General features: G+C 50.3%; 1 protein-coding gene across 18 annotated transcripts in view; it reads right to left on the reverse strand.

The window, feature by feature from the left end:
• The window catches only part of PTPRS (protein tyrosine phosphatase, receptor type S), a 148,252-nt gene that overhangs the window by 51,715 nt on the left and 73,308 nt on the right, over nt 1–23,229 (reverse strand). For 11 of the 18 annotated variants that reach the window (XM_017742499.1, XM_017742500.1, XM_017742502.1 and 8 more), the window contains 5 exons: nt 14,657–14,845; nt 11,905–11,913; nt 8,402–8,419; nt 5,908–6,018; nt 3,630–3,641 (listed from right to left, as the gene is read on the reverse strand). In XM_017742499.1, the coding sequence (XP_017597988.1) occupies nt 3,630–3,641; nt 5,908–6,018; nt 8,402–8,419; nt 11,905–11,913; nt 14,657–14,845 (339 nt within the window). The remainder of the gene's footprint in view (nt 1–3,629; nt 3,642–5,907; nt 6,019–8,401; nt 8,420–11,904; nt 11,914–14,656; nt 14,846–23,229) is intronic. The other 7 variants (XM_008639938.2, XM_017742495.1, XM_008639937.2 and 4 more) reach the window with 3 other exon arrangements.

A 23,229-nucleotide genomic window follows, 5' to 3' on the forward strand; every position in this document is an offset into this window, starting at 1 on the left:
CGTTCTCAGCAGGACCTGGGCTGCAGAACCTGGCTCGGGGTGACAAAGCTTGTGCTGATGGTGACAGGCAGCAAAGGCAGGGCCTGAGCGGGCACTGGGCTGCTTTAAATGCCTGTTGAGCCATTTACAGCTCCCTGGGCTGGAAAAGAGCAGAGCCACGAGAAGCTCGAGCAGAGAGCAGAAAGGATTATCCCTGCAGCATCCCAGCTGCTGCCTTTGGTACCTCCTGACAGGGCCCCACTGTGTGAAAAAGGGGAAAATTCATAATTCTGCTAAATTCAACCACGACAACGTGTCCTGTGCCAGCAGCAGCAGCTCTGCATGCTCGGGGGATCTGAGGCACAGCCCACACGGCTCATCCCTCCTTCTCCTTGTGACGTGGAGGAGCACAGGGACACGAGGTCCTTACGCACAGGGCTCCATCCCAGCCAGCAGCCGGATTTTGGGATCAAACCAGAGCAATCAAGGTGGCTGCCTGCAGCTTCCCAAATTAAGAGGAGAGCTGCCAAGTGCTCCATTTTCAGGGGGCAAACCAGCTGTGGCCACAGGTCCTGGGTGAGGGGACTCGTGCCCTTGCCGGGGTAATGGCTGAGCCCCCCATGTGGTCCCTGATTACGGACAAAAACACCACAGAATGCTTTGGGCTGGAAGGGACCTTAAAGATCATCCAGTGCCACCCCTGGCATGGCACCTTCCACTATCCCAGGTTGCTCCAAGCCCCATCCAACCCGGCCTCGGACACTTCCAGGGATGGGGCAGCCTCTCAAACACCACCACGGGCAGACAGCTCTTAGTTCGCAGGACTTTGAATCCATCCTTTCCTGCAATCACTATGGGCCACAAGTTTGATGGCATTTGTGTCCCTAGGGATACAGAGAAGCATCCAAGAAGACTTTTGAAAGCCAGGTGAGCTGTATGGCTCACACAAAAACCAGGATTCTCACTGAGGCGCTGACTTGCCCCTAGAACCGTCTTTTCACCGACCACAGGTGAACCCTGGACAGCTCAGCCTGAACTTCCACACACTGGGGCTGGTGGCAGAGGTCACCTCACCTGCTTCTGACCTGCTCTTGTCTCCAGAAAGATACCTCTGCTTCTGACCTAGGGCATCCCCATGTCATGATCTGACCTGTAATAACACACGAGGCAAACCCTTAACCAGTAATTCCAAGACGGTGCCCATGGTTTGGGCTGGAAGGACCTTAAAGCCCATCCTGTTCTTACCCCCTGCCAGTGGACACCTTCCACCAGACCAGGCTGCTCAGAGACCAGAACCTTAGCAAACCACACAACCTCTTCTAGCCAGGTATCAAATCTCTATTTCCTCACCCAGTGTCATTCCAGCCTATCATGATTACCTCCCATTTAGGTTTAGTTTATTGCTGTTGATATCATTATTATTGTTTTTTATTGGCTCTTAAGGAAGAATTTAATCTTCAAGCCTTCTCAGATCACAAGAGATTCTTAGCAGCAGCAGTGCAGTTTGGCCATGTTAGAAATACTTTATAAAAGAGAAAATAAACAAATAAAAAATAATGGTGTGTAAATCCCTTTTTAATTGCACCTAAATCCTGAAACTCAAACTCCTAGTCATGAAGGAAAATCCTGTAATTAGGAGTGATTATCACCTTTTAGTCCTAGGCAGGAGGGAGGTGGGATGGGAAAACCTTGTTTCAAAGGCTATTTCTTTTCCCTTGGTGGTTTTTTTTTGGTTTTTTTTTTTTGTTTGTTTGTTTGTTTGTTTGGGTTTTTTAATAGAACAAGCTTTTTTTCTTTTTCTTTCTTTAAAAAGAGCCTTGGGACTGAGGGATGTTTTTTGGCTATTGTTGGCATCCAAGTCCCAAGAGCCAGAGCTGGTCTCTTCCCAGAGAATTATCAAGAGCGCAGCATTTGGGAGTGGTACCCTGGTACCTACGGGGAGGGGAGAGACTCGGAAGGGGAGGGGAGAATACCAGCACTGAGGGTCCGAGCACTGAAATCTCAGCATTTTAAGAAAAAAGAGAAGGACAGACAGAGAGAAAGAGAGAGAGAGAGAGAGAAAGAGAGAGACAGATACTGTGTCAATACTGCACTGGATTTCTCAAAAATCACACAGCTTTAATACCTGTGCCCTAGGAAAGCCACTCCTTTGGTAGCTGATTGAGAGGTGAGGACTGAGGGCAGAGGGAAAGGCATATCCAGGGAAAGGGCTGGCATTCGGTTCTGCACAGGGAAAGCACCAAGCACCACTGGTACCACTGACACACTGCAAACCCCCTGTTCACCCTCCCATGTGCCTCACCCGCTCGGGATGCACACATGGGAGGCAACAGGAGCTTCTTGGGGATAAACAGGGAGATGAGAAGAGGGAAAAGAGGCATTTTCAGCTCCAATGTCACTGGCCAGATTGCTGCTGCTGTTTGCAATAGCTGCAGCTGCCAGATGTGCCCCAGCACGACTCCAGTGCCTGCACAGCTGCAGTTCTCTTCCCACGCTCCTTCAGGAAGGAGGGCTCTACCTTGGCTGCGCCTGGCTGGGTTTCAAGGCGCCTGCACCAGGCAGTGATGGATAAATCACAGGGAAGGAAGGGAAAATGGGGAGAGGCAGAGCCAGGAGGCAGCTGCCTGGCTGCTCTTCCCTCCCAGCACTCCCAGGACAAGGTGACACCTCCTCCAAGGGATTCTGCCAGGCTCTGCCTGGCCATGGGCTCTCCATGCACTCATGGGTGCTCCAGGAGAGAACAGCGTGGGATTTGGGAACAGCAGGAACCTCTCTGTCAGTGCTGACAGCCCCCTGATCCTGGTGTTACTGGAGGGAACTGGGCAGTGACCAGTGAGCGAGCTCCCACCTCTGGGGAAGCCCTTCGGACCAGGGCAAGGGCTTTTCTTTGTGTGCAGGAGGTGGAACAAGAGCCACACCTCAAGAAATAAATAAGCAACAACATGACCCAGGGTCTGCTCTAACTCTTGGAATGACCCCCTGGGTTCTCACCATCTTTTCCACTTCCCAGATCCCTCCCTCCCCCAAAACAAAGGCTTGTCCCAAATAGCAGGGCTTCCATGGACAGGCGTTAGAGCTGTGTGACTCCTTTCCTCCTGGAGGGATTGAGGAGTTCAGTTACCACCGGGTGGGCAGGAACACTGGCTTCTCACAATGCGTTTGGAATAAACTACAGCACAGCATAACCAATCAAAACAGAAACAGGAAATCAAGAGAAAGCAAAAAACCCAACAGAACCAAAAAATTTGGAAAGTAAGAGTAAATCCACTTCAAAGAAACCAGAATTGTATAACGAAAAGAAACTATACATATTTATATACTGAAAAAATAATTCATAATTAATTTAAAAAGTGGCATGCAAAGAAGATTGTTACATTCTCCTATCATGCATCAGGCCCAATGTCCAAACGGCAAGGTAACCATGACGACAAAAAAGTGCAAGAACTCAGCAACATTACCAAAGGATGCATAGAGAGGCCCACAATGCAACTCAACTCATCTCCGCGAGACCCGGGAACGCGCGGGTCTCGCTCATCTTAAAGATTTCTTGCTTTTTCTCTTTTCATTTTTAAAATTTTTTTCATTTTTTTTTCTCTTACGAATGTAAAAATGTGGGTAAAGAAAGTAAAAAAGAAAAAAACCACACCAACCTTCTCGTAGCTCTGAGGGATGTTAAGGGGGTTTGATGCGGAACACAATGACATGAGGAGAAGAGAAAAATAGGGGAAACACAGAGAGAGTAAAAAAAGGCCTTCTCAAGGCTGTCAGCTGCAAATTGATTGATTTTTTTTTTCTCTTAACCAAAATAAAAAGAAAGGAAAAAAAATGAAGATAGTAACGACCCTCTTTCCTGCCTTCCTAACACTCCCCCTCCCATCCCTTTAAGCCCAACCAAGCTCTGCAGGGAGGCCAGGCTGGGAGCAATCCTAGCTCAGAATCAGCCCCCCACAGGGATGCTGACCCCAGGCAGGATTCTCCCTCCCTTCAGTCCTTCTGCTCCTCAGAGAAGGGGAGCGGAGCCGCCCGGGCAGAGCAGCCCCAGCACGGAGCAGCCCAGGCCGGGTCCCCGCTCCCCCTGCTCCCCCCAGCCCCACACCCAGCCCTGCTCACTCTGACTCCACCATGGGACTGAATAAGGAAAAAAGAAATAATTAGAAGAAGGAAAAGAAAAGCAAAACCAAACCAAACCATTTCCTTGCAATGTTCAAACTTACAACTCCTATCCCAGGTGGTCTATAGAGACAAGCATGTTATGGGAGAAACAAGTCAATTGGAAACACAAGAGTGCTCGAGACTCTTTTAAAACAAAAAACGGGAAGAAAAATGTGCATGAACTCTCCCTCCCACCAAAGCAAATCCATTTCAGAAATTTGTTACCTTTCCACGATATTAACACACAAGAAACAAGGAATTAAACAGCATGAAAAACACCCAAACCACAGGCCGAGCTGGCACACGCTGTGTTCTGCACTCTCTCGGCAGGTTAGTGCTGGTTTGCAGGCTGGCCCAGGTACACACGGGCTTACTGGGGTAGGAACAGGGCTATCACCTGGAGCCCTCTCATCCAGGTGTGGAGACAACACCGTGTTACAACCTTTGTCTCCTGGGTAGTTTCCGAGTGGCCAGAAAAGTAGAGGAAATTTATAAACAAAACAATAATGAAAAATCCCCACATTTTTCCTGTTTCTTTTCTTTTTAATTTTTTTTTAAGAACCCAAACCATTCCAGCTAAGCTGTCTGCAATGGATTCAGCCCTGAATTAGTATCAGATCCAGATTCACATTCCCAAAAGCGGAATTTCGGGGCCCAGGCAACAGGGCAAATTTCAAACGCAATTTTCCAGCTGGCCACAAAAGGCTATTTAAAAATTTAGCTTGGAAACATTAAATTATTAAAAGCCTTCTCTCCATGTGCATGTGATTTAGTGAGCGTGAGACACGAGAGAGAGAGAAAGAGAGAGAGAAAGGAGTGCACACAGGAGCATGGCTCTGCATTGGACTGCAGATTAACGTGAGTGTAGGTGGGAGGCGCTTCCTCTGTCGATGGGATGGAAATGGGAACAGTTTGCTGGGATGTAACTTTCCTGTTTTCCTCCCAATGGTATTTTTCTTTTTTTTTTTTTTTTTTTTTTTTTAAAAAAAAAGCGAGAAGGACCAGCCCTGCTCTCTCATTACCAAAAGGCTTTTTGCTGTGGAAAGATGTTAAACCAAAGCTACACACAAAATATTACAGGTCAGAGAGAACAAAATAAGAGAACATGGAGAGGCTGCTGGCCCATGGAATGGGAGAACATCGAGGGGGCATGGAGCAGAAGCCAATCCCCCTGTCATGTGTTCCCCTGCTATGGGGTGAAGGGGCTGTCACTGGGGCAGGGATGGCTGCTGGTGTCCTCAGCTCTGTGCCCAGCGTTTGTGCCCAAGGAACCAGTGACAAATTACTGCTGGCAGAGGGAAAAGCAGCTGGGACTGAGGGGGGCAGTGACAATGCACCCTCCTGCTGCAGTCTGGTGGTGCCCAGGAAGACAGAGCTCCGTGGAGGGGGCTGAGAGGGTCCTCCCCTCCTCTCACACCCACACCAGCAGAGCTGAAACCATCCCGCTTCCAGAGAGCAGGGATCCTTCGGGAGAAAGGGGAATTCTGGCCTCTCCGCAGCCCAAGGGAGTCATTCCCCTGGGGGCTCTGCAGGCTGGCCCTGGCAGGTTTTGGGCTGCACTCTCTTGGGTCACGCTTGACTTGGCCGTGGGTGAGCCAGCCCTGCCCTGCTGCCCCACAAGGGTGGCGGGGCGGCGCCGGGGAGTTGGGGGTGCACCGGGGTCCCCCCGCGCCTCTGCCCGCTCCCACCAGCGCTTCCCCTGCTCGGGCCGGGCGGGATGGGCAGCTGGGAGGGGAGCCCGGAGGGTGTGTGCCAGTGAGCCGCTGTGCTCCCTACCTCTCACGTAAAGGTTAGCGGGGGACGAGTAGCGCACCCCGGCGCTGTTGCTGGCCACGCACTCGTACTTGCCCTGGTCCGTCTCCTCGCTGCTCTCGATCTGCAGCCCACCTGTGAGGGGAGAAGAGATGGCAGCACAGACACATCATCACCACTCTGCTGGCTTTGAAGACAGTCAACAGCCCCAGTGGACACTGGCTCCTGGCTGTGCTCAGGGCTGGGGCCGCACATGGACCCAACATGATGAGAAAATTTAATCCTCTCTCTGTAGTGGGTGTTGCTCTTTGTCCTGAACTCATCAGCAAAAGCACCAAGTTTTGTGGCTTCTGCAATGCAGGCGTTCTGCACCAGAACTCCCGAAATCAGCCTCAATAATCCATATTACTGTGATCCCCAGAAATCCATCAGCAGGCAGTTGACTTTCCCTTGCTCAATTTGAAGCAGTGACCATAAAAGTGAAAGGCTTTGTCACCCACTGCCTGGGGAATTTCTTTCACTGCTGCTTTTGTTTTGTGCCCAATACCTGCTCCTCAGGAAGTCTACGGGAGATAAGAGCCCCTGTGAAAAGCACCTTACTGATAGTAAATACTCCCCAGGGAAAACCCTGTAAATACTGCATTGGAACTTCAAAATTGCCTGCATGGTTTACATCATCTGGGCCAAAAGGATTAAGGTTTTTCTTAAACTTGTGTATTATTGCAGGCTACAGGAATATACCCAGAGCCCAAACCAAAGATTCCTGTCAGCAAATATGCAGAGAGATGCAGCATGGAACTACATGGAAGAAAATTGCCTCATTTACCTCAGAAGGCTTCATCCCTGCAAAACCCCAGTTAAAATACATACTACATAAATAATTCAACAGGCTCTCAAATGTTTTATGTATTAGGAGTACATGATTATACTACAGATATGGACAGAGCTCACATGTGGTAAGACTCTTAACTCCCATCTCTGGAAAAAAAACCCCACCTAAATATGAAAACCAAACAATTCCAGCTCAGTGTAATAGTATTGATAAAATCTTAAGTGAGAGGACTGCAAATGAGATCATTGTTGGTTGCAGATACCGCCTTTTCAGGAAGGAAAAACCAGCGTGTTCACAGAGGAGGACACAGAGCTCACGTTCCTCTGCGTGTGCGTGGGTGGGAACGATGCTGCTGGGGGGCCGTGGGGCTGGGAGAGGATTTGGGACAGGGATGGGGTGTGAGTGCAATTCCCCACAGCATCCCCTGTGCCTGGGAGCTCCCAAAGGCAGAACAGAGAGAATTGAACCCCCAAAACCCCCACCGAAGCCAGTAAACCAAACAAAATCCATTCCAAAAGAATCTGCGGGTATTTCAGCACAACAGGAGTTAAAACCCAAACTGGCTGGAGCTTCCCACTGAGCATCCAGCTGAGCATATTTCATATGGAATTACAGCTCTGCTGTTGGAGAGCTCCATTTGGGTGGAAAGCTGGCTGGTGAGTTTTCCCAGAAATTTCTGTTAATTTGGACAAATCTGTGGGTTGTTTCCATTGGTTTCAGATACATTTTCTGTGCAGCTCATGAGCATCACTGGTCTGAGAGCACCCAGGGGAGATGAAGCCCCACTCCAGAGCAGGAAGGGAACCAGGGACTGCAGCGGGCAGCTTTCCCAGGGGAATAGGGGCTCACCCTCCCTCCCTGCCCGCTGCAGCTCTGCTGGTCAAGGCAATGGCAGAAATGAGGCTGCAAAGAGGGTGAGGAGTGTTCAGCACTTGTCAGGAGCCAACAGAGATGATGTGTAAAAACGTAAATCTCACCTACAGCACCTCCTGTTGCTTTTACCAGCAGAGAATTATGGGATTTTAAATGTGCCAGTGGAGACAAAACCAAAGCAGGGTCTTCCAAGGGGTGCACACCCAATTCCTCCTGCCTTTCAGGCAGCTTGAGGTCAATTTTTGACTCCATTAAAGAGACAGTGCAGAAGCTACTTACCATGGATCCTTCCCAGAGAAACCTAAGGGTAAGAGAGTGGGGAGGAAGTGGAAAGAGGCTCTGGAGCCAAACAAATGAGTACGCTGAGATGGTGAGTGCTGAAGATCTGCCTGAGCAAAGGACTGGAAAACTCTCATCACCATCAGCAGCTTGGAAGCACTTTGCACCAATCAAGAGAAGGTCCTAAGTATTTACCAAGCTTTGAAAGCATTTAATGCTCGAGATAAACTTCAGTCCTTCATAGTCCTGGAGAGATTAGCTCTTAAAACTCTGCCATAAATCTGAGGCAGCACAGCTGGAGACGTTATTAGAATAACAGTATCAGTATTACCAAGTGCACCCAGCAAACAAAAAAGGACATTATAACCATAGATAAAATAAAGACAGGTATAAAAAAGAAATATTCAGAGGTGAAGCAGGACAAGAAAACATAACAACAACACGAATCTGTATTGAGCACAGGGCAATGAAACGGGATCTGTGTGGAGAGAAGTGTTTGGAGAGTGGGTGAGTGAGTGAGCTGCGGTGTCTTACCTCGGATCGGTGTACCTTCTGCAAAGAAAACAAAGAAAATGAGTGAAATGACTGCAAAACCCCAAACACCTGCACTGCCTGTGGGAAAAGGACCTGAGTCAAGGAAGACAGTTCCCAGCAGGAAACTTCTTGGTCTATCTCAAATTGCAGGGACACTGAAAAGGGCTCAGGCTACTTAAGGTGGGGTGCCCTTTTCAGCAGCCCAATCCAGCTGGCTGTTTGCAGAGCCTCCGTGGCTCTCGGCTTCAAAAGTCTTAAGACTGGCTCCATTTCCTTGTAGGAATGTAAAGAAACCCCTCAGGCTCTCAGCTAACATGACTGTTTGCTACTCACTGAACACACGGTGACCTTGCATTTACCTTCACCGCTCCTGGGGACAGGGCTGGCATCGGGGCTGTGTCAGCCCGGGCAGGGACAGGGACACGCGGGCACCTTGCAGCACATTAAGCTGCAGGTTTGATCCCACCTTGGCCAGCAAAGCCCCAGCTCCAAACTTCAGCTATTAGCACAGATGTGTGAGGAATTCAGTGCTCAGGACCTCTGGCCATCCCTGCTACACTTGCCTGTGTCTGCCTCTCCCTTGGATTATTTTATTCCAAGCCCCTCCTGTTATCTCTCAGTGCCCAGCCTCGGGCAGGGCTCCCAGGTGGGAGGGAGTGACAATCAGGGGTAAAACCCCCGTCCCCATCTGACCTCCTGAGGCTGCAACCAAACCATCTTCCTTTGAAAACACGGCAGGTCCTTTTGCTCACAGTGGCATTCAAAACTTATCCAAGAAGGGGGTTTAGTTGGTGGGTTTTTACCCCAATCCTGAGAACAGGGCAGATCCCGCAGTGCCAAGTATTGCCTCTCCCTAGGGAGAGATGCACGAGCTCCTCTGCAATGGTGACACTGCTGCCACTCTGCAGCACTCCCAGCCAGGGCTGTGAGCACATTAAATGATAAATATCAGCCTCTCACCCTCTCCTCTCCCCTGGTGAGTTATGATCCTGCTTTACACACAGGGAAACTGAGGTAGGGGTGAAGCAACTTGCCCAAGGTCACGGAGGGAAGTCTGGCAGAGGCAAGAACAGGAGCCAAAGCCTCCTCCATGCCAATCTTCTGCCTTAATCACCAAAAACCCCTTCCCTCCTTATCTTTCAGCCCTGCTCATCCTTCTGCTGCGGTTCAATCCCCCATTCTCAGGACAGAAGGTAAAAATATAGAGATACTAATTAGAGTTCACCTTTATTTTTCAAAGGAGCTAAGGGAAGAGAGGCGTTACAGTGTTAGGGATTAGACTCTAGTTAGACTCAGCTTCTAGTTACGGGGTTAGGTTATTAGCTAGAGAAAAGTTAGCATCTAGTTAGGGTTAGGAACTAGCTAAGGTTAATGAAGCAGGTTGTTAGCTCTCAGGACAAAGGTTGGAGAGACAGTGCTTGGAAGAGGTGGGGGAGCGTGGACTTGGGCAGATCCCCACCCAGGAGGTGGCAGGAAGGTTTAAAAAGCAAGAGAAAGAGAGAGAGAGAAAGCAGCAAAGGTTATAGATCAATTCAGTGGAAATAAAAACAGCCTCTGATACATCCTTCTGTCTCAAAATTGGAGTGAAAATCTGCCATCTGTGGCACCAGTATGGAACAAGGCTAATGGGAAGAGGGTAGAGGAGGGGAAGAGATCCCAACATCACCCATGGCTCAAAATCTTCTTTGGCCTCGGCTAAGCCTGGCAGTTTCCTATAAAAGTTCACTCTAATTGACAGCAGAAACATGCTGGAAGTTAGAGCTGTGCAAGCCCAGGCACAACAGCAGCATTACCTTCTTGTGCCACAGCAGGTTTGTCACTCCCTGCCCCTTCTGAGCATCAGCTACACCCCTGGAAAGGGGCTGTCAGCAGCTCTGGGAGACAGCCTGGCCGGGGGACAGAGCTCTGGGAGAGCAGGCAGTGCCACCCTGGGCTTCCCAGGCCTGACTCTGGCACACAGGGGAGGAGCAGGACAGCTCTGGGAAAATGCCCCACACCAGAATTTCAGTCACAATGAGCTCGAGCAGCACTTTGGGTCGGGGCACAGACACAGATGGGAGATTTTCACTGTTGGAGTTTCACATCTAACCAGCTCCTTGTTCAACACAGGGGCAGCAGGAGGGTGTTGGAAGAGGATATCCCCTCGATTAATTATTCTGAGGAACTCTGACAGGTGCTGGAGAGTTTGATATGGGGTCGTGGGGGTGCTGGGGAGGCACCTGCACTCAATACCTAGCTTGCCTGGTGTCCTGAACAGGGCATGAGCACATGCATGAAGCTGCCAGGGTCCAGGGCACAGCAAGGGCACCAGCTTTGCAGGACTACAGGAGGAAGAGCTCACCCTGGATGCTGACTTTTGGAGTGAAAAGCTGGTTTTGAGATGCTACGTGCAGACTTTCCACACGGCCTCGCACAGCCTCCCTGGCTCTGCAGATCTGCCTATTTAGGGCAAATTTTGAGGCTGCATGAGCCCAGATGGCCAGCCTGGGGTTTAGCAGCAGAGGCAAAAGGCAGCTTAAAGGCCTTGCCTCTGGATTATAAAGGCCCAAGATGGTGCCAGGCAGAATTCCCTGTGCAGGTGTCCCCCTCTGTCACCGAGGACAGGGTCTGCTCTCCCACCATCCCTTCCCCGGTCTCCCACACGCTGAGCTGCCTATGGATTCTCTGAGCCTGGAAAAGAGGAGAGGAGGACAGTCACCATTGCCATGGCAATGACAGGAGACACATCCCCACCTTCTGTCAGGCCACGTGTGGGAACACGTGTGTGCTGAGCTCCTCTCCCGAGGCTGGACTCAGCTTTCTGCTCCAAACCAGCGGCAACCATTGGGGTCTCCTGCAATTCCAAAGTGCCGGATCCTGGCTGACAGCTGCAGTTCCAACATCCCCAGTAACAAAGGGGGCTCGGCACACGCAGAGACTGTGACGGGAGCTCTGCAGGCAGGTCCTGCCTTCCCGGGGCTGCAGAGGAGCTGGAGGGGGCTCTTCCCTTCCTCAACCCTTCCCCACAGCCACTGGCCTGGGATTTACAGCTTCAATTTGGAAATGCTGCACCCCCAATTCTCCCTCCTCCTCAAAATGCCAATAACCCCGTTAGATGTGAAACTCCAAGACCTCCTGCAGGTGTGAACACAATTATCACAGTTCCAGGGAACAAGCTATTGTGTAATTGGGGAATTCCAGGACAACTGTTGCTAAGATACCAAAAAAAAAATCTATCCAGTGTTAGGAGGTTCATATTTAGCTGTTATCTCTTTATACAGATAAATTAATTAAAATTATTATTACTATTCCTTTTTTTTGTAGCCTGCAATACCCCTGCAGAAATTAATTTAGAGGGCAGAACATCCCTACTGAAAGAGTTAGTAGAAGAAATGCAGAGCATGCCTCTCAAGAAGCTGTTACAAAGGAATTAGTTTAAAGGGCAAGGGTTACAAATCTGCACATTAGCAGGTTTGGGGTTTTTTCGTTTGATTTTAAATTTTTTTTTAATTGAACAAACTTACCAAAGGTCTCTGAATGTTAAATAAAAAGTGAAAAGAAAAGAAAAGAAAAAAGCTTGTTATAGCCAGTTATTTAGAAAACAGAAGACACACAAAAGACACAAAAGGTTTTAGTGTTTGAGTGATGAGGAAGGTGGCTGAAGGCTGCCTCCCATGTCCCCCCTAGATGGCAGCTGAGCAGAGGACATTGGCTTTGCCTTCTGCTTTAAGTGTCCCAAGATAAGCAGAAATATCTGTCTTCCAAGGCCTCTTAAACTCCTGCCCAACCTGGATCTCCAAGGCTGAGATGTTGATGATGTCTGAGGGAAGCAGGGGCCCACACAGAGCTTCTTCCCATGCTCCTCTGACTGACAGTTGAGCTTTGCACTCAGCCCAAACCTCTCAAGCATTAAAAGATTCCCAACTGCTTGGAAATTTTATCTGGAGACGGAAAGGGGAAAAGCAGAAACACCAGACAGAGAAAACCCACTGTGGTTAATGACGTGTCACCCGTGTCTTGGTTAGAGTGAAGACCCAAGTGGGTTCCTGGGATGATGGGAATATAATGACCATGGTCTTGGAGGTCTGTTTGTATTGCCAGCCAAACACTCAGACCCTGAAGACCATCAGCAGTGTCCCGGAGCACCCCCAGTGCCCTGATGTGTGCTAGTGCCACCCTTCTGGTGGCAAAGTTTGTTCTCTGGAAAGACAAGTTTATTAAATTAAGATCTGACTTCAGCAGCTCAAACAGGCATCGCCTCACTCACAATCCCACGCTCGAATCTGCCTCGGCCTTAACTCCCTTGCACAGAAACAAGTGCTGACACAGTACAGATGTCCCTAATGTTTACATTCTGCACTTTCACAGCCCTTTCTTTGCAGAACATGCAAGTTTTGGAAGGCCACGAAAGCAGATGAAACTGGAGAACTGGGAAGTCCTGACTGCCCAAGGATCTGCACTCCCTGACATACAGGCAACAGGTTTGTGCCCTGAAGACAACAGGGATGCTTCAGGGTTTCACCAGTTTACTAATTTAAAGCAGCTGTAAATGAGATTAAATCTCAGCAGGTATCTTCTATTTATCAGAAGGGTCAAGGGTTCACTCTGAGGTTAATCAACTCACTGGAATAAAAAGGCAGCACTCAGGTGGCTTCAAGGAAAATACCAGATCAAACCAAGCTAAAGAGTAAAGGCATTCTAGCAAGATGATGAATGTATTAAAAATAATCTGCCTGTGCATTACTCACACTTCAGATCGTGGTCACAGAGCATAATATAATTCTAGTTTACCTCTCATTATTTATGCTGAGTGATTTTTTTTATTTGCATTTGCCTCAGCTGTTACGATAAAACAGGGAGGTCAAACTCATCTGTGTTCGTGGGATTCAACAAGCCGTTCTAATTCAACAAAGCAGTTTAAGGATCTGCTTGTAACTTTGCTTCACTGAACAAGGAGGCATTTATGCAGGTGTGTAAAAGCTACATTAAACTGGAGCTATGCTGAAGCTTTTCCACTGGTGGCCCGTAGAACTAAATATCTTTATTTTTAGAAAGAACTAAGAATCTTTGCCAAACTGAGCAAGAGAAAAACCAGGTGTTTCCATGCCTTGCTGTCCAGATCCAGCAGGACAGAGTCAGAACTGATTTCTCCAGGGCCAGCAGAGATCTGGGCAGGAGCAGCTGGTTATCACTTGACTGGAGAACTTGTGAAAGGTCTAATACGAACAAAGCAACTCCAGTTGCCTCACCAAAGCCTCTGCTTTTCCTTTGCCTACAACAGTGCCTTTCTTTTGCCAAAAATACTTAAAAATGAACACCTTTTCTTTAGGCTGGGTCAGAGCAGTCAGCCCCAGCAGTTTGTGAAAAGGATTATTTCTTGGGCTAGTTTTTGTCAAAAGGTAGAACTTGCAAAACTTGCTTCATTTTTGCAGCTGTCAATGGAAGAGTTTTATCAGTAGTACTCAAAAATAAATCCACCTATGCCCTCCTTGCACACACTCTCACACAGAGAACCGGCAGATTTAACAAGTACAGAAACAGCTCCTGAAACGTGAATATTAAAGAGATGTCACGTTGCCACACACACAAAACAGCAAACAGAAAACAAACAAGAGAGACAGATGGACAAGCAGATGGGGAAAGATGGAAAACTGACAAGAGCCACGGAGCTGGGGTACATCTGTTGGTGGAGATGGACTCCATGGGCAGAGCACCGAGGGGTCACTCCAGAACACTCCCAAGTGCTCTCCAGCGATGGCTGCAGGGACGTGGTGCTGGGGACACCCTGCAGGAGCTCTTCTTCCACACCAGCTTTGAGAGGCTCCGTTTACACCATCATGTTTGACAGCAAGAGGCTGCCTGAACCACAGACCCTACACCAGGTGTGTGTGGTCTAAAAAGCTGTGTCTGCCACAGTGGTTCTTTCTTCCTTTGCCAGTTCTTGCTCTGAGGAACAAACCCTCAGCCCCCATCCAGGCCCCAGTTTCCCCTGAGCTCAAGAGCACCACGATCCAGGGAACTCATTGTCTGGAGGGGCACCAGCTTCCCTGTTGACATTCCCTTCATGCCAACTGGGCAGCAGAGAAGACCAGGAGGGCTCAAAGTGGAAAATACTCCAACCACTCTTGGTGTAAAAACCAAAAAAACTCAAATGCCCCAATCCACAGCAGTGGGGCCTGCATCTATCAGCCTTCTCCTCTGCTTCAGGACCCTCTGAGCAGCCTCCTCACGTCTCTACTTGCTCTCAGCTCCTCCAGTCTCACCCCCAGACCTTACCTGATCGCAGCTGTTTTATTCTCCCGTTGCTGGCACTGGGGTCGACGGGCAGGAAATCCTTAAACCAGGTGATCTCGGGGTCGGGGTTCCCGCTGGCCGCACAGAGCATCGTGGCCGTTCGCGTCCGCTCCACCACCTTCAGCTGGGGCCCCATGTCAATGTTCGGGAAGCCGGGAGGTAACTGGTCCTCTGGGGGTGGAGAACAAGGGGAAGGGGTTAAGCAGGTGCCAGGGTTCAGTGGAACACCCCAAGGAAAGCATCGGGCAGACACTGCCCTGTGCAATGCCAGTTCAAACACTGACTGGCCCAAGATGGAACACAGTAAGAGCTACCAGCTTGTCCGTTTTGTGTGACTATTTCAATGTCCCTCAAGATTCTACATTTAAATGCAATCTTTTAAAACCCTTTGGGGAACAGCAGAAGAGAATTAGAGAATCATTAAGGTTGGAAAAGACCTCCCAGGTCCACCTGTCCACTAAACCATATCCTCAAGTGCCACATCAACTCGTTTTTTGAACACTTCCAGGGATGGTGGCTCCACCCCTGCCCCAGGCACTCTGTTCTACGTTTATTCACTCTTTCAGTGAAGAAATTTTTCCTGATATCCAACCAGAACAATTTGGAGCAACTTGAGGCCATTTCCCCTTGACCTATTTTTTGTTACCTGAGAGCAGAGACCAACCCACACCTGGCTGCACCCTCCTGTCAGGGAGCTGTAGGGAGTGAGAAGGTCCCTCCTGAGGCTCCTTTCCTCCAGGCTGAGCCCCCCCAGCTCCCTCTCCTGCTCCTCACGGGATTTGTGTTTGAGTCACCGTGTCAGAGTTTCCCCAGGTGCTGCAGGGAAGCTCTGCCAGGTCAGGGATGGCACTGACTGGTTTGGGGAGCAGAAGCTGCACAAGGATCCCTGCACTGCAGAGAACACTCTGAGCTGCCACAGGTAAATGGAGGGGTTCACCTTCCCCCTCCAAACCTCGCAGTACAAAGCAAACTGCACAGGAGAAATAATAAAAGAACCCACGTGGAAAGGGCTGTCAAAGACACAGTGGGACTGGGAGAGAAAGGAGAGGAAAGTCTCATCCAGCTGCAGTGACCAGAGGGGACATGCACAACAACAATACGCCAAGTGCTGTCAGCCAGGGCATGATTTTTAGATTTATTAATTCCGAAAGCTGCTGCCCTCCAAGAACAGTGGCACCAGCACCCAGCAGAGAGGCTCAACTGAGCTTCAACTGAGCTTCCTGCTCCCCTCCATCATGCCTTTGCCTCCACTAATGAAGGTGAGGAGGGCAATCACAACAATGCTGAGTAATTAATGATAACTCCTCCGAAACCCCAGAGCTTCCCCAATACCACCTGACACAGCCCCTTACTCCTGTGGGATGGAGGAGAGCTGTCTCACGCTGGCTGCCACAGCTCAGGAGTGTGCCATTTTTCCCCCCAGAAAGTGTTTGGGGGAGGGCAGCTGGGAAGGAGGATGCCAGCAGCAGGGTGAGATTTGGGAGGGATCCTCTGTCATCTCCAATGAGCCGTGTCAGGGAATCACAGCCTCGGGAGTCTGTGGCATTGAATCCATCCCAAAAGCAGGTGAGGGAACAGAAGGGAAAAAATGCAGAGGATTTAAAAAAGGTGGGATTCTTAAAAAATGAACATCCATCACAACCAGCCCCCCACTGACACTGATGGGAGCTCTCAGAGTGGCACCGAGATGGGGCTGGAAACCCTGGCCTTGGCTAGGAACCATCCTGCCAAGTGCAAACACACCCAGAGCTTGTTTCCTAAGGCTGGCACGTGATAGATAAGGAGGAATGGAGCCAAATATGTTTGGCAAGACCCAGAGACAGCGGGACAAGGGAGAAGCCCAGTGGCCCTGCTATGGTGGGTGCCTTTTCATAGAATCCCAAAACAGTTTAGGCTGGAAGGGACCTCAGAGCCCATCCAGTGCCACCCCTGCCATGGCAGGGACACCTCCCACTGTCCCAGGCTGCTCCAAGCCCTGTCCAGCCTGGCCTTGGACACTGCCAGGGATCCAGGGGCAGCCCCAGCTGCTCTGGGCACCCTGTGCCAGGGTCTGCCCAGCGTCATAGGGAGGAATTCCTTCCTGGTATCTAATGTGAACCTGCACTCTTTCAGTTTGAAGCTGTTTTGGTGCATCTGAAGCACCTCTAAACCAGAATTTTGTATCTGGAATTGGAGCTGTTCACACACATCTTTAACTAGGGACTGACCCAGCCCTCTGAGCTCCCTGGGCTGTGCTGGGGCACTGCAGAACCCCCTAAATTGTGTGCTCCTGCAGCCCCCCGGCCCCCAGGAGTGATGTCAGGCCAGCAGAGGGGCTCTGGGTATTGCTGTGCCTGTGCACAGCTTTCAGCCAGGCTTTAATGGTCCTCCCTCCCCTCCTCTCTCTCAGCAGCCTGGGAGCGGTGAGGAGCCGGAGCCGCATTGGCTGCAGATGACATCACTATTGATCCCTGCCTTCATCCTGCTCCCTGGCGAGGCTGCTCCACCTGCCTCCAGCCCCAGCCCCTTCCTTCCAGGAGCCAATTAATCCACAGAGGGAATAGCCCCGTGCCTGGCAGGGTGTGTGTGTGTGCACATGTGAGTGTGTGTGTGTGTGTGCTGGGGGAGGCCGGGTACAACCACTATTACTGAGTGTTTCTAATTAAACAAAAATGTTAATCTTGCAGCACAATGTGCAGAATTCCTCTGAGTTTAATTAAAACAACTGCGACGAGAGGCGTGATCAGATTTGAGGATCAGATCAGCAGAGGAAGCATCTCTGAACATCACAGACTGCTCTGAGTCAAGTGCTCAGATTTCCTTCCTGTCGGGGAAGCAGAACTGCCTCCATCCCCGCACAACTGGGCTCCCTGTGCAATTACAGCCTCATTGAAATCCCCACAAGACACGCACACGTGCCCTGCCACCCTCCCCATCCATCCCCAAACACCCCCTCAGACCTGCTCCCGAATAAATAAGGAATGGTTCGGGTTGTGAATTCTCCTTCTGAAAGCAGCTCAGGCAACTGCAGGAACAAAAGAACCAGCCACAAGCTGGAGGTGCTTCAAGGGCACATCTGGGCAGCTGCTGCTGCTGGAATCGTGCTGGCTCATGGAGGCAAAGCTTCTCCTGAGGTGCAGCTGCCGTATGAGGGGAGCATCCCAACACCTTGTTCATCCCTGACTTAGACCCAGCTCTTCACAGCCCCCCCCACCCCGAGCTGGTGAATCACCTCAAGGCCTCCCTGAGCAAAGGAGGGTGAGAAAGAACAGGGGAGGAGGGATGGAGAGAGGCAGGGGAAGAGACAGGAGCACTTCAGCCCCCATTGATAACAAATCCCACCCGGGGACATGCTCTGTGCCCGGGGATGTGCCTGGACCCAGCTCAGGCTGCCAAACACCACGAGGGTCCCCAGCCCCAGCGAGGGGACAGGGGTGCTCTGTCCCCCTGTCACTCTGGAAGGTGGCAGCTCTGGGTTTAGCTAATTAGCTGTGCTGGAAATGAGGATGATTAAGGAAGATAAAGCGGGTGTTGCTGCTGCTCTTTTTCCCGCAGGGTGTGCACAGTTGTTTAATAATTTAGAGGAGGAGGAGGAGGGTGTGAGCATGAGCAGATGTGCCATGGAGCCGGTGCAGAAAGCCACAAGGATGCTCTGAAGGGAAGAGGAGGAGGGATTTTTCACTCTCCTCTGGAGATATGGATGCTGGCTGGCCCCTACAGTCAACTGCCCTCATTCAGGGAAGAAGCAGGAACACAGCGATGGGGCAGCTCGAGTGACACAAGTTTTAATCAGGATCAAAATCAAAATCCAGCACTTTTGAACCCATCCCTGTTCCTTTCATTATGATGATGAACACTTCGAGCTGCCCTCTCCCCAGGTATCCTGGCACTATGTGCCTTGTGAAATTACATCAGGGAGTTATTCCCACCCATATCTGTACCTGTGTCTCAGTTCTTTGTTATTGCCCAGCCAAAGACAATTTTAATGCAGGGAGGAGTCTCAGCAACGTCTCTGTCTGCTGATTCCATTTGGAGCTGAAAGTTTCGTTATGAAAACAGTAATAGCCTAATGATGTTATTAAAATTTGTGGGCTTACAGGCAATAAATGCACCCTTAGATATGTGTGCTAGACCCCAAAACAGTGCAGGTAATGCCTGTGTTCCCTCCACTAACGTGTCCCTACGTACCCTCCCTCTACAGGGAGCGAAAATTACTTTGATGTTATTCAGAAGCTACAGAATTAATCTGCTGTCAATGTCACCCAATTTTCAGGTCACTACAAGAAAAGCAAAACAAGTCAAGTTTGAAGAAAGACTGCCAGGAATTTTCCAAATAGCAAGGTAACATTTCAGAGGGGCAGCTTCCCTTTCCCACGGGCTCCCGTGGGACTCTCTGCTGAGCATCCAGAGCTGCTTCTTGTTTACCTTCTGTGATTTAAAGCCAACAATTACAAAAAAAAACCCCAACAAAACAGCCAGGATCTTGCTAGAACTTTACACATGCCCACACCAGATGTGCTCTTGAAATAGGAAATGTGTGAGGGAAATTTCTGGCTGGAATTGTTAAAGAAGTGCCTGAATACTTCATGAAAGGAAACCAAGAGGGAATCACTAGAAGCTGTGGAAGTCTGTCCATAGCAGCCCCAGTCACACTCCAGCAGGGAGTTCCACAGCCCTGGCATGTCCCACAGCCCCCTCTCCCCAGTGCTCTGGAGGGCAGCAACCCCCAGGAGCAGACAGCACTGCCCAGGACACAGCGAGGGCTGGATCAGGGCACAGAGAATTCTGTTCCCTCACACTGAACTGGACTGATCACTGCTTTTTATGCTGCATTTACTAACGACTCACAGGAGTCACCTCCACAGAACTCCCTCCATCAGCTTCCACAGAGCAAAGAACTGAGCCAGTCTGGTCCTTGTTTGAAACGCAGCCCCTGCCTCCAGCAGCTGAGCAAGGGTCCCTGTCCCGTGAGCCCACTCAGCTCTGGCAGCACAGGACAGCTTTCACAGCACCAGAATCTCTCTCAGGCTACTAAAGAAGTGGAGGGAAAGGATAATCTCCATACAGGAAGTAATAATTATCATCATAATATGGACAGAGATGATAGAGATATAATTGCAAGTACAGACAGATACAGACAGAATCCCAGAATGGTTTGGGACAGAAGGGACCTTAAAGCCCATCTCATTCCACACCTTCCACTGTCCCAGGGTGCTCCAAGCCCTGTCCAACCTGGCCTTGGACACTTCCAGGGATGGGGAGTCCACACCCTCTCTATCTGTCTGTATCTATCCCAAGAGATACAGATATAGCCATGAATATCTTTCTTGGGAGTGGGGAGCTTAGAGAATCTACACCAGCTGGGAGCTGGGGCGCCTGTGACAACCACCTTCCTTCCTGCCTAAACTATAATGAAAAATAACAGCAGCTGGAGTCAGAAACAACTGGAAAATGCTTCCCAAATCTGCTTTCTTTCTTTTTCTTTGAGCTCTGCAGGAGTCAGGCTTGCAGGCACTCTGTCTAGCCAGCTGCGGAAAGAACAGCCAGTCTCCACAGCCCTACCAAACTGGGATCCCTGGAGAAGCAGAGCAGGAAGGACAAACAAGCCAGCAGAGCTGGTGTGAAGGGACTGTGTGAGTTGAACAGTGTCCATCACAGCTCTGCTTCTCAGAAGCTCCCAAAGGTTTCCTCTCCTGCAGTTTCCTGTTTTTAAGTGAAGGCATGTGGGCTTCTACCAGGGTCTGATCCAGGACTAATCATGTGCATAAGCAAGATGGGTTTATGCTCAATCCCTTCAGCAGCTGCATCTAGTAGGGAAGAATGTACTGTTTTCTCTTCTGAAAAGAGGAAATATTTTCTGTGGTTTTTGCTGTTAGGAGACCGTACTGGTGCTGAGGAAATGCTGCAATGCTGGTGCATGAAGTACACACAGGCATGTCTGGGATCACAGCAGCACAGGCAACAGGCTGCACAGCTACCCCAGAGCCCCCTGTGCAGTGTGCAGCAGCTGGGCCCAGGTTTCCACTCTCCAGAGCGTGCCAAGGTAACAGGTTCTGCAAATGACAGCTCCCATCCGTCTCCAGGCTGTGGAGCAGCCGTGGAGCGGCCCCCTCTCTCTGCTCAGCATCAGTTCTGCAAGTGAGAGCAGAGACACAGAGGAGGAGGAGGCTGAGCAGGGAGAGAAAAGACAAACAGGAGAGTGGGTGAGTGCAGAAGAGGGGAGGAACAGGAGAGGAGTAGATGCCAACATGCTCACTTTGTCATTGTGCAGATCAGTGCATTTGGCTTGGTGCTTTTAACTTTCCCAGCACTTAAAAACACAGATAAAGAGGAGACAAACTCTGCTGTGTGAGAGCTAAGGAATGGTGAAGGATGGAGTAACTCCAGCTGAACAGGGATGGGGAGGATACGCTACAAAATCAGCTTCCATGATGCTCTTCAACATCGTCTTGGCCCACCCCGCAGGTAATTCCTGCTCCCTCAAGTTCCATGAATGGGTACCCCCAGTGCTCCAGGAGACTCCAAACCAGGTCCCATCAGGCAAACAGAGCAGGGGAGCCATGAGAGCACAGCCATAGTCAGAGTTCTGGTGGAATCAGCAAAGGGTGGAATTAGTCAGGCAGTGGGAAGATGCAGACCCTGTGCTGTCAGCTGTCTCTGGCTGATGTGGATGATGCCGATCCCAGAAGGAAGAGCTGCACAAAGGCATGTACAAAGAGCCCTGGTCCCTCAGAATGGTCCCCCAGCTCAGTTCATTCCTATTTCAGTCTCTACAACTCCCTGACAGGAGGCTGTGGCCAGGTGGGGGTCAGACTCTGCTCCCAGGCAGCCAGAGACAGGAGCAGGAAACGGCCCCAAGCTGCACCAGGGGAGGCTCAGGTTGGACATCCGGAGGAATTTCTTCACAGAAAGGGTGGTCAGGCCTTGGAAGGGGCTGCCCAGGGAGGTGGTGGAGTCTCCATCCCTGCAAGTGTCCAAGGAACAACTGGAGGTGGCACTCAGTGCTCTGGGCTGGGGACAAGGTGGGGATGGGTCAAAGGTTGGACTTGGTGACCCTGCAGGTCTTTCCAGCCTTGATGATTCAGTGACACAATGATCCCACACACTGCAGCTCACTTTTGGTGGACTGTGCATTAAAACCACTGAAGGCAGCTGGAGGACAACCTTCCCTTACCACTGCTTGTAGCTAAATTCAAGGGGTACAAACTTCGAATATGACTGCAGGGGCCCTTCTCCCAAACCGTCACAGCTCCAGAGGAATACATGGGAATAAGTGTGAAGAATAAGGCTCCCACCCTCTGGGATAACCACAGTCAGACACACTCCTCTCACACTGCGCCGTTCCAAGCTCCTGACAGCTCCATCCCACCACGTTTCTCCAACAGAAGGTTAAATGCCATGCCAGGCACAGGAGCTGCACAGACATCTAAGTCACCTACACAAATCTGTCAGGCATGACTGGACCACGGGCCCCCACGCTCCCAGGCAGCCAAAATCCTGACAGCACAGAGCCCACAGCAGGGATATTCCCAGCTAAAAAGGGAGGCTGGGGGCTTTGCCTTGTGCTCTTCACGTCTGGTGTTAATTCCCCGCTGCACTTTGGGAAGTCACACACCAGCTTTGCTCTGCACCATGAAGGACATGCTCGCTGCCTGTTCAAACAAAAGGATTTAAGCTGCTCCTGGAGGGAACGCTGGAACTGCTGAAGGAAAAGCAACTGGCCCACAGGCAGAGCTACCCCTTGGCCCTGTGGGGCTCCTGCCTGGAGCTCCTAAAATTGCTGTTAGCCATGTTGAGTGCAGAGAGAAGGGCTTTTACTGCCAGTGCTACTCAAACGCCCATGGCTTCACCCATAGCCAAGCTGAACTCCCCTCAGGAGCTCTCAGGCAGTTATCTACCACCCCACCAGGATCACCTGCACTGCCCTGTGGTTTGAACAGAGGACATCACTGATGGGTGTTCCAAACCCTAAAATGGGTCAGTTCTAGCACCTGGCTCGCTCAGCACTTCACACAGTGATTTTGGGGATCTCCAGGGTAATAACAGCAAACATCCAGAGGCATCCAGAGCAGCAGCATATTGTTCCCTCCCCCCCATCCAGTTCAGGGAGCATATTTCAAACAGATGACATGAGGGAGGCATCCATGCAAACATCCTCTGTAAAGGGGACAAGTGGAAAAAAGAACCAGAACAAAATGGAGAAGGGAATTGTTTTCTTGGAGAGTGCACAGAGCAAAGGACCTCTGGGAAGAGGAGAGAAGCCCAGAAAGGCACAACAGGTATCCTGCACAAGGAAAAGTGTTTGCATTGCTACCAACTGTGTGAAGGCCCATGCAGATCCATAACCATCTTAACCCCAGCCCACTGAGTGATTCCTCAGTGAAGGTTTTCCTGGAGCCACATTCCTGTGTGCATAATGGGGAGCTCCTGGTGCTGCTCCTAAACCCGGGGACGGAATTTTTGGAGGGGAGGAAGATTGTAAGAGTCATAGGATAATTCAGGCTGGAAGGAACCCCAGCACACCATCAGTCAAACCTCCTGAAGTGGTGCAGTTTTAGCTGTTTCTCACACAGCAG

The sequence above is a fragment of the Corvus brachyrhynchos genome, unplaced genomic scaffold (genome assembly GCF_000691975.1).
Source record: "Corvus brachyrhynchos isolate BGI_N302 unplaced genomic scaffold, ASM69197v1 scaffold158, whole genome shotgun sequence".
In the NCBI taxonomy this organism is placed as follows: Eukaryota; Metazoa; Chordata; class Aves; order Passeriformes; family Corvidae; genus Corvus; species Corvus brachyrhynchos.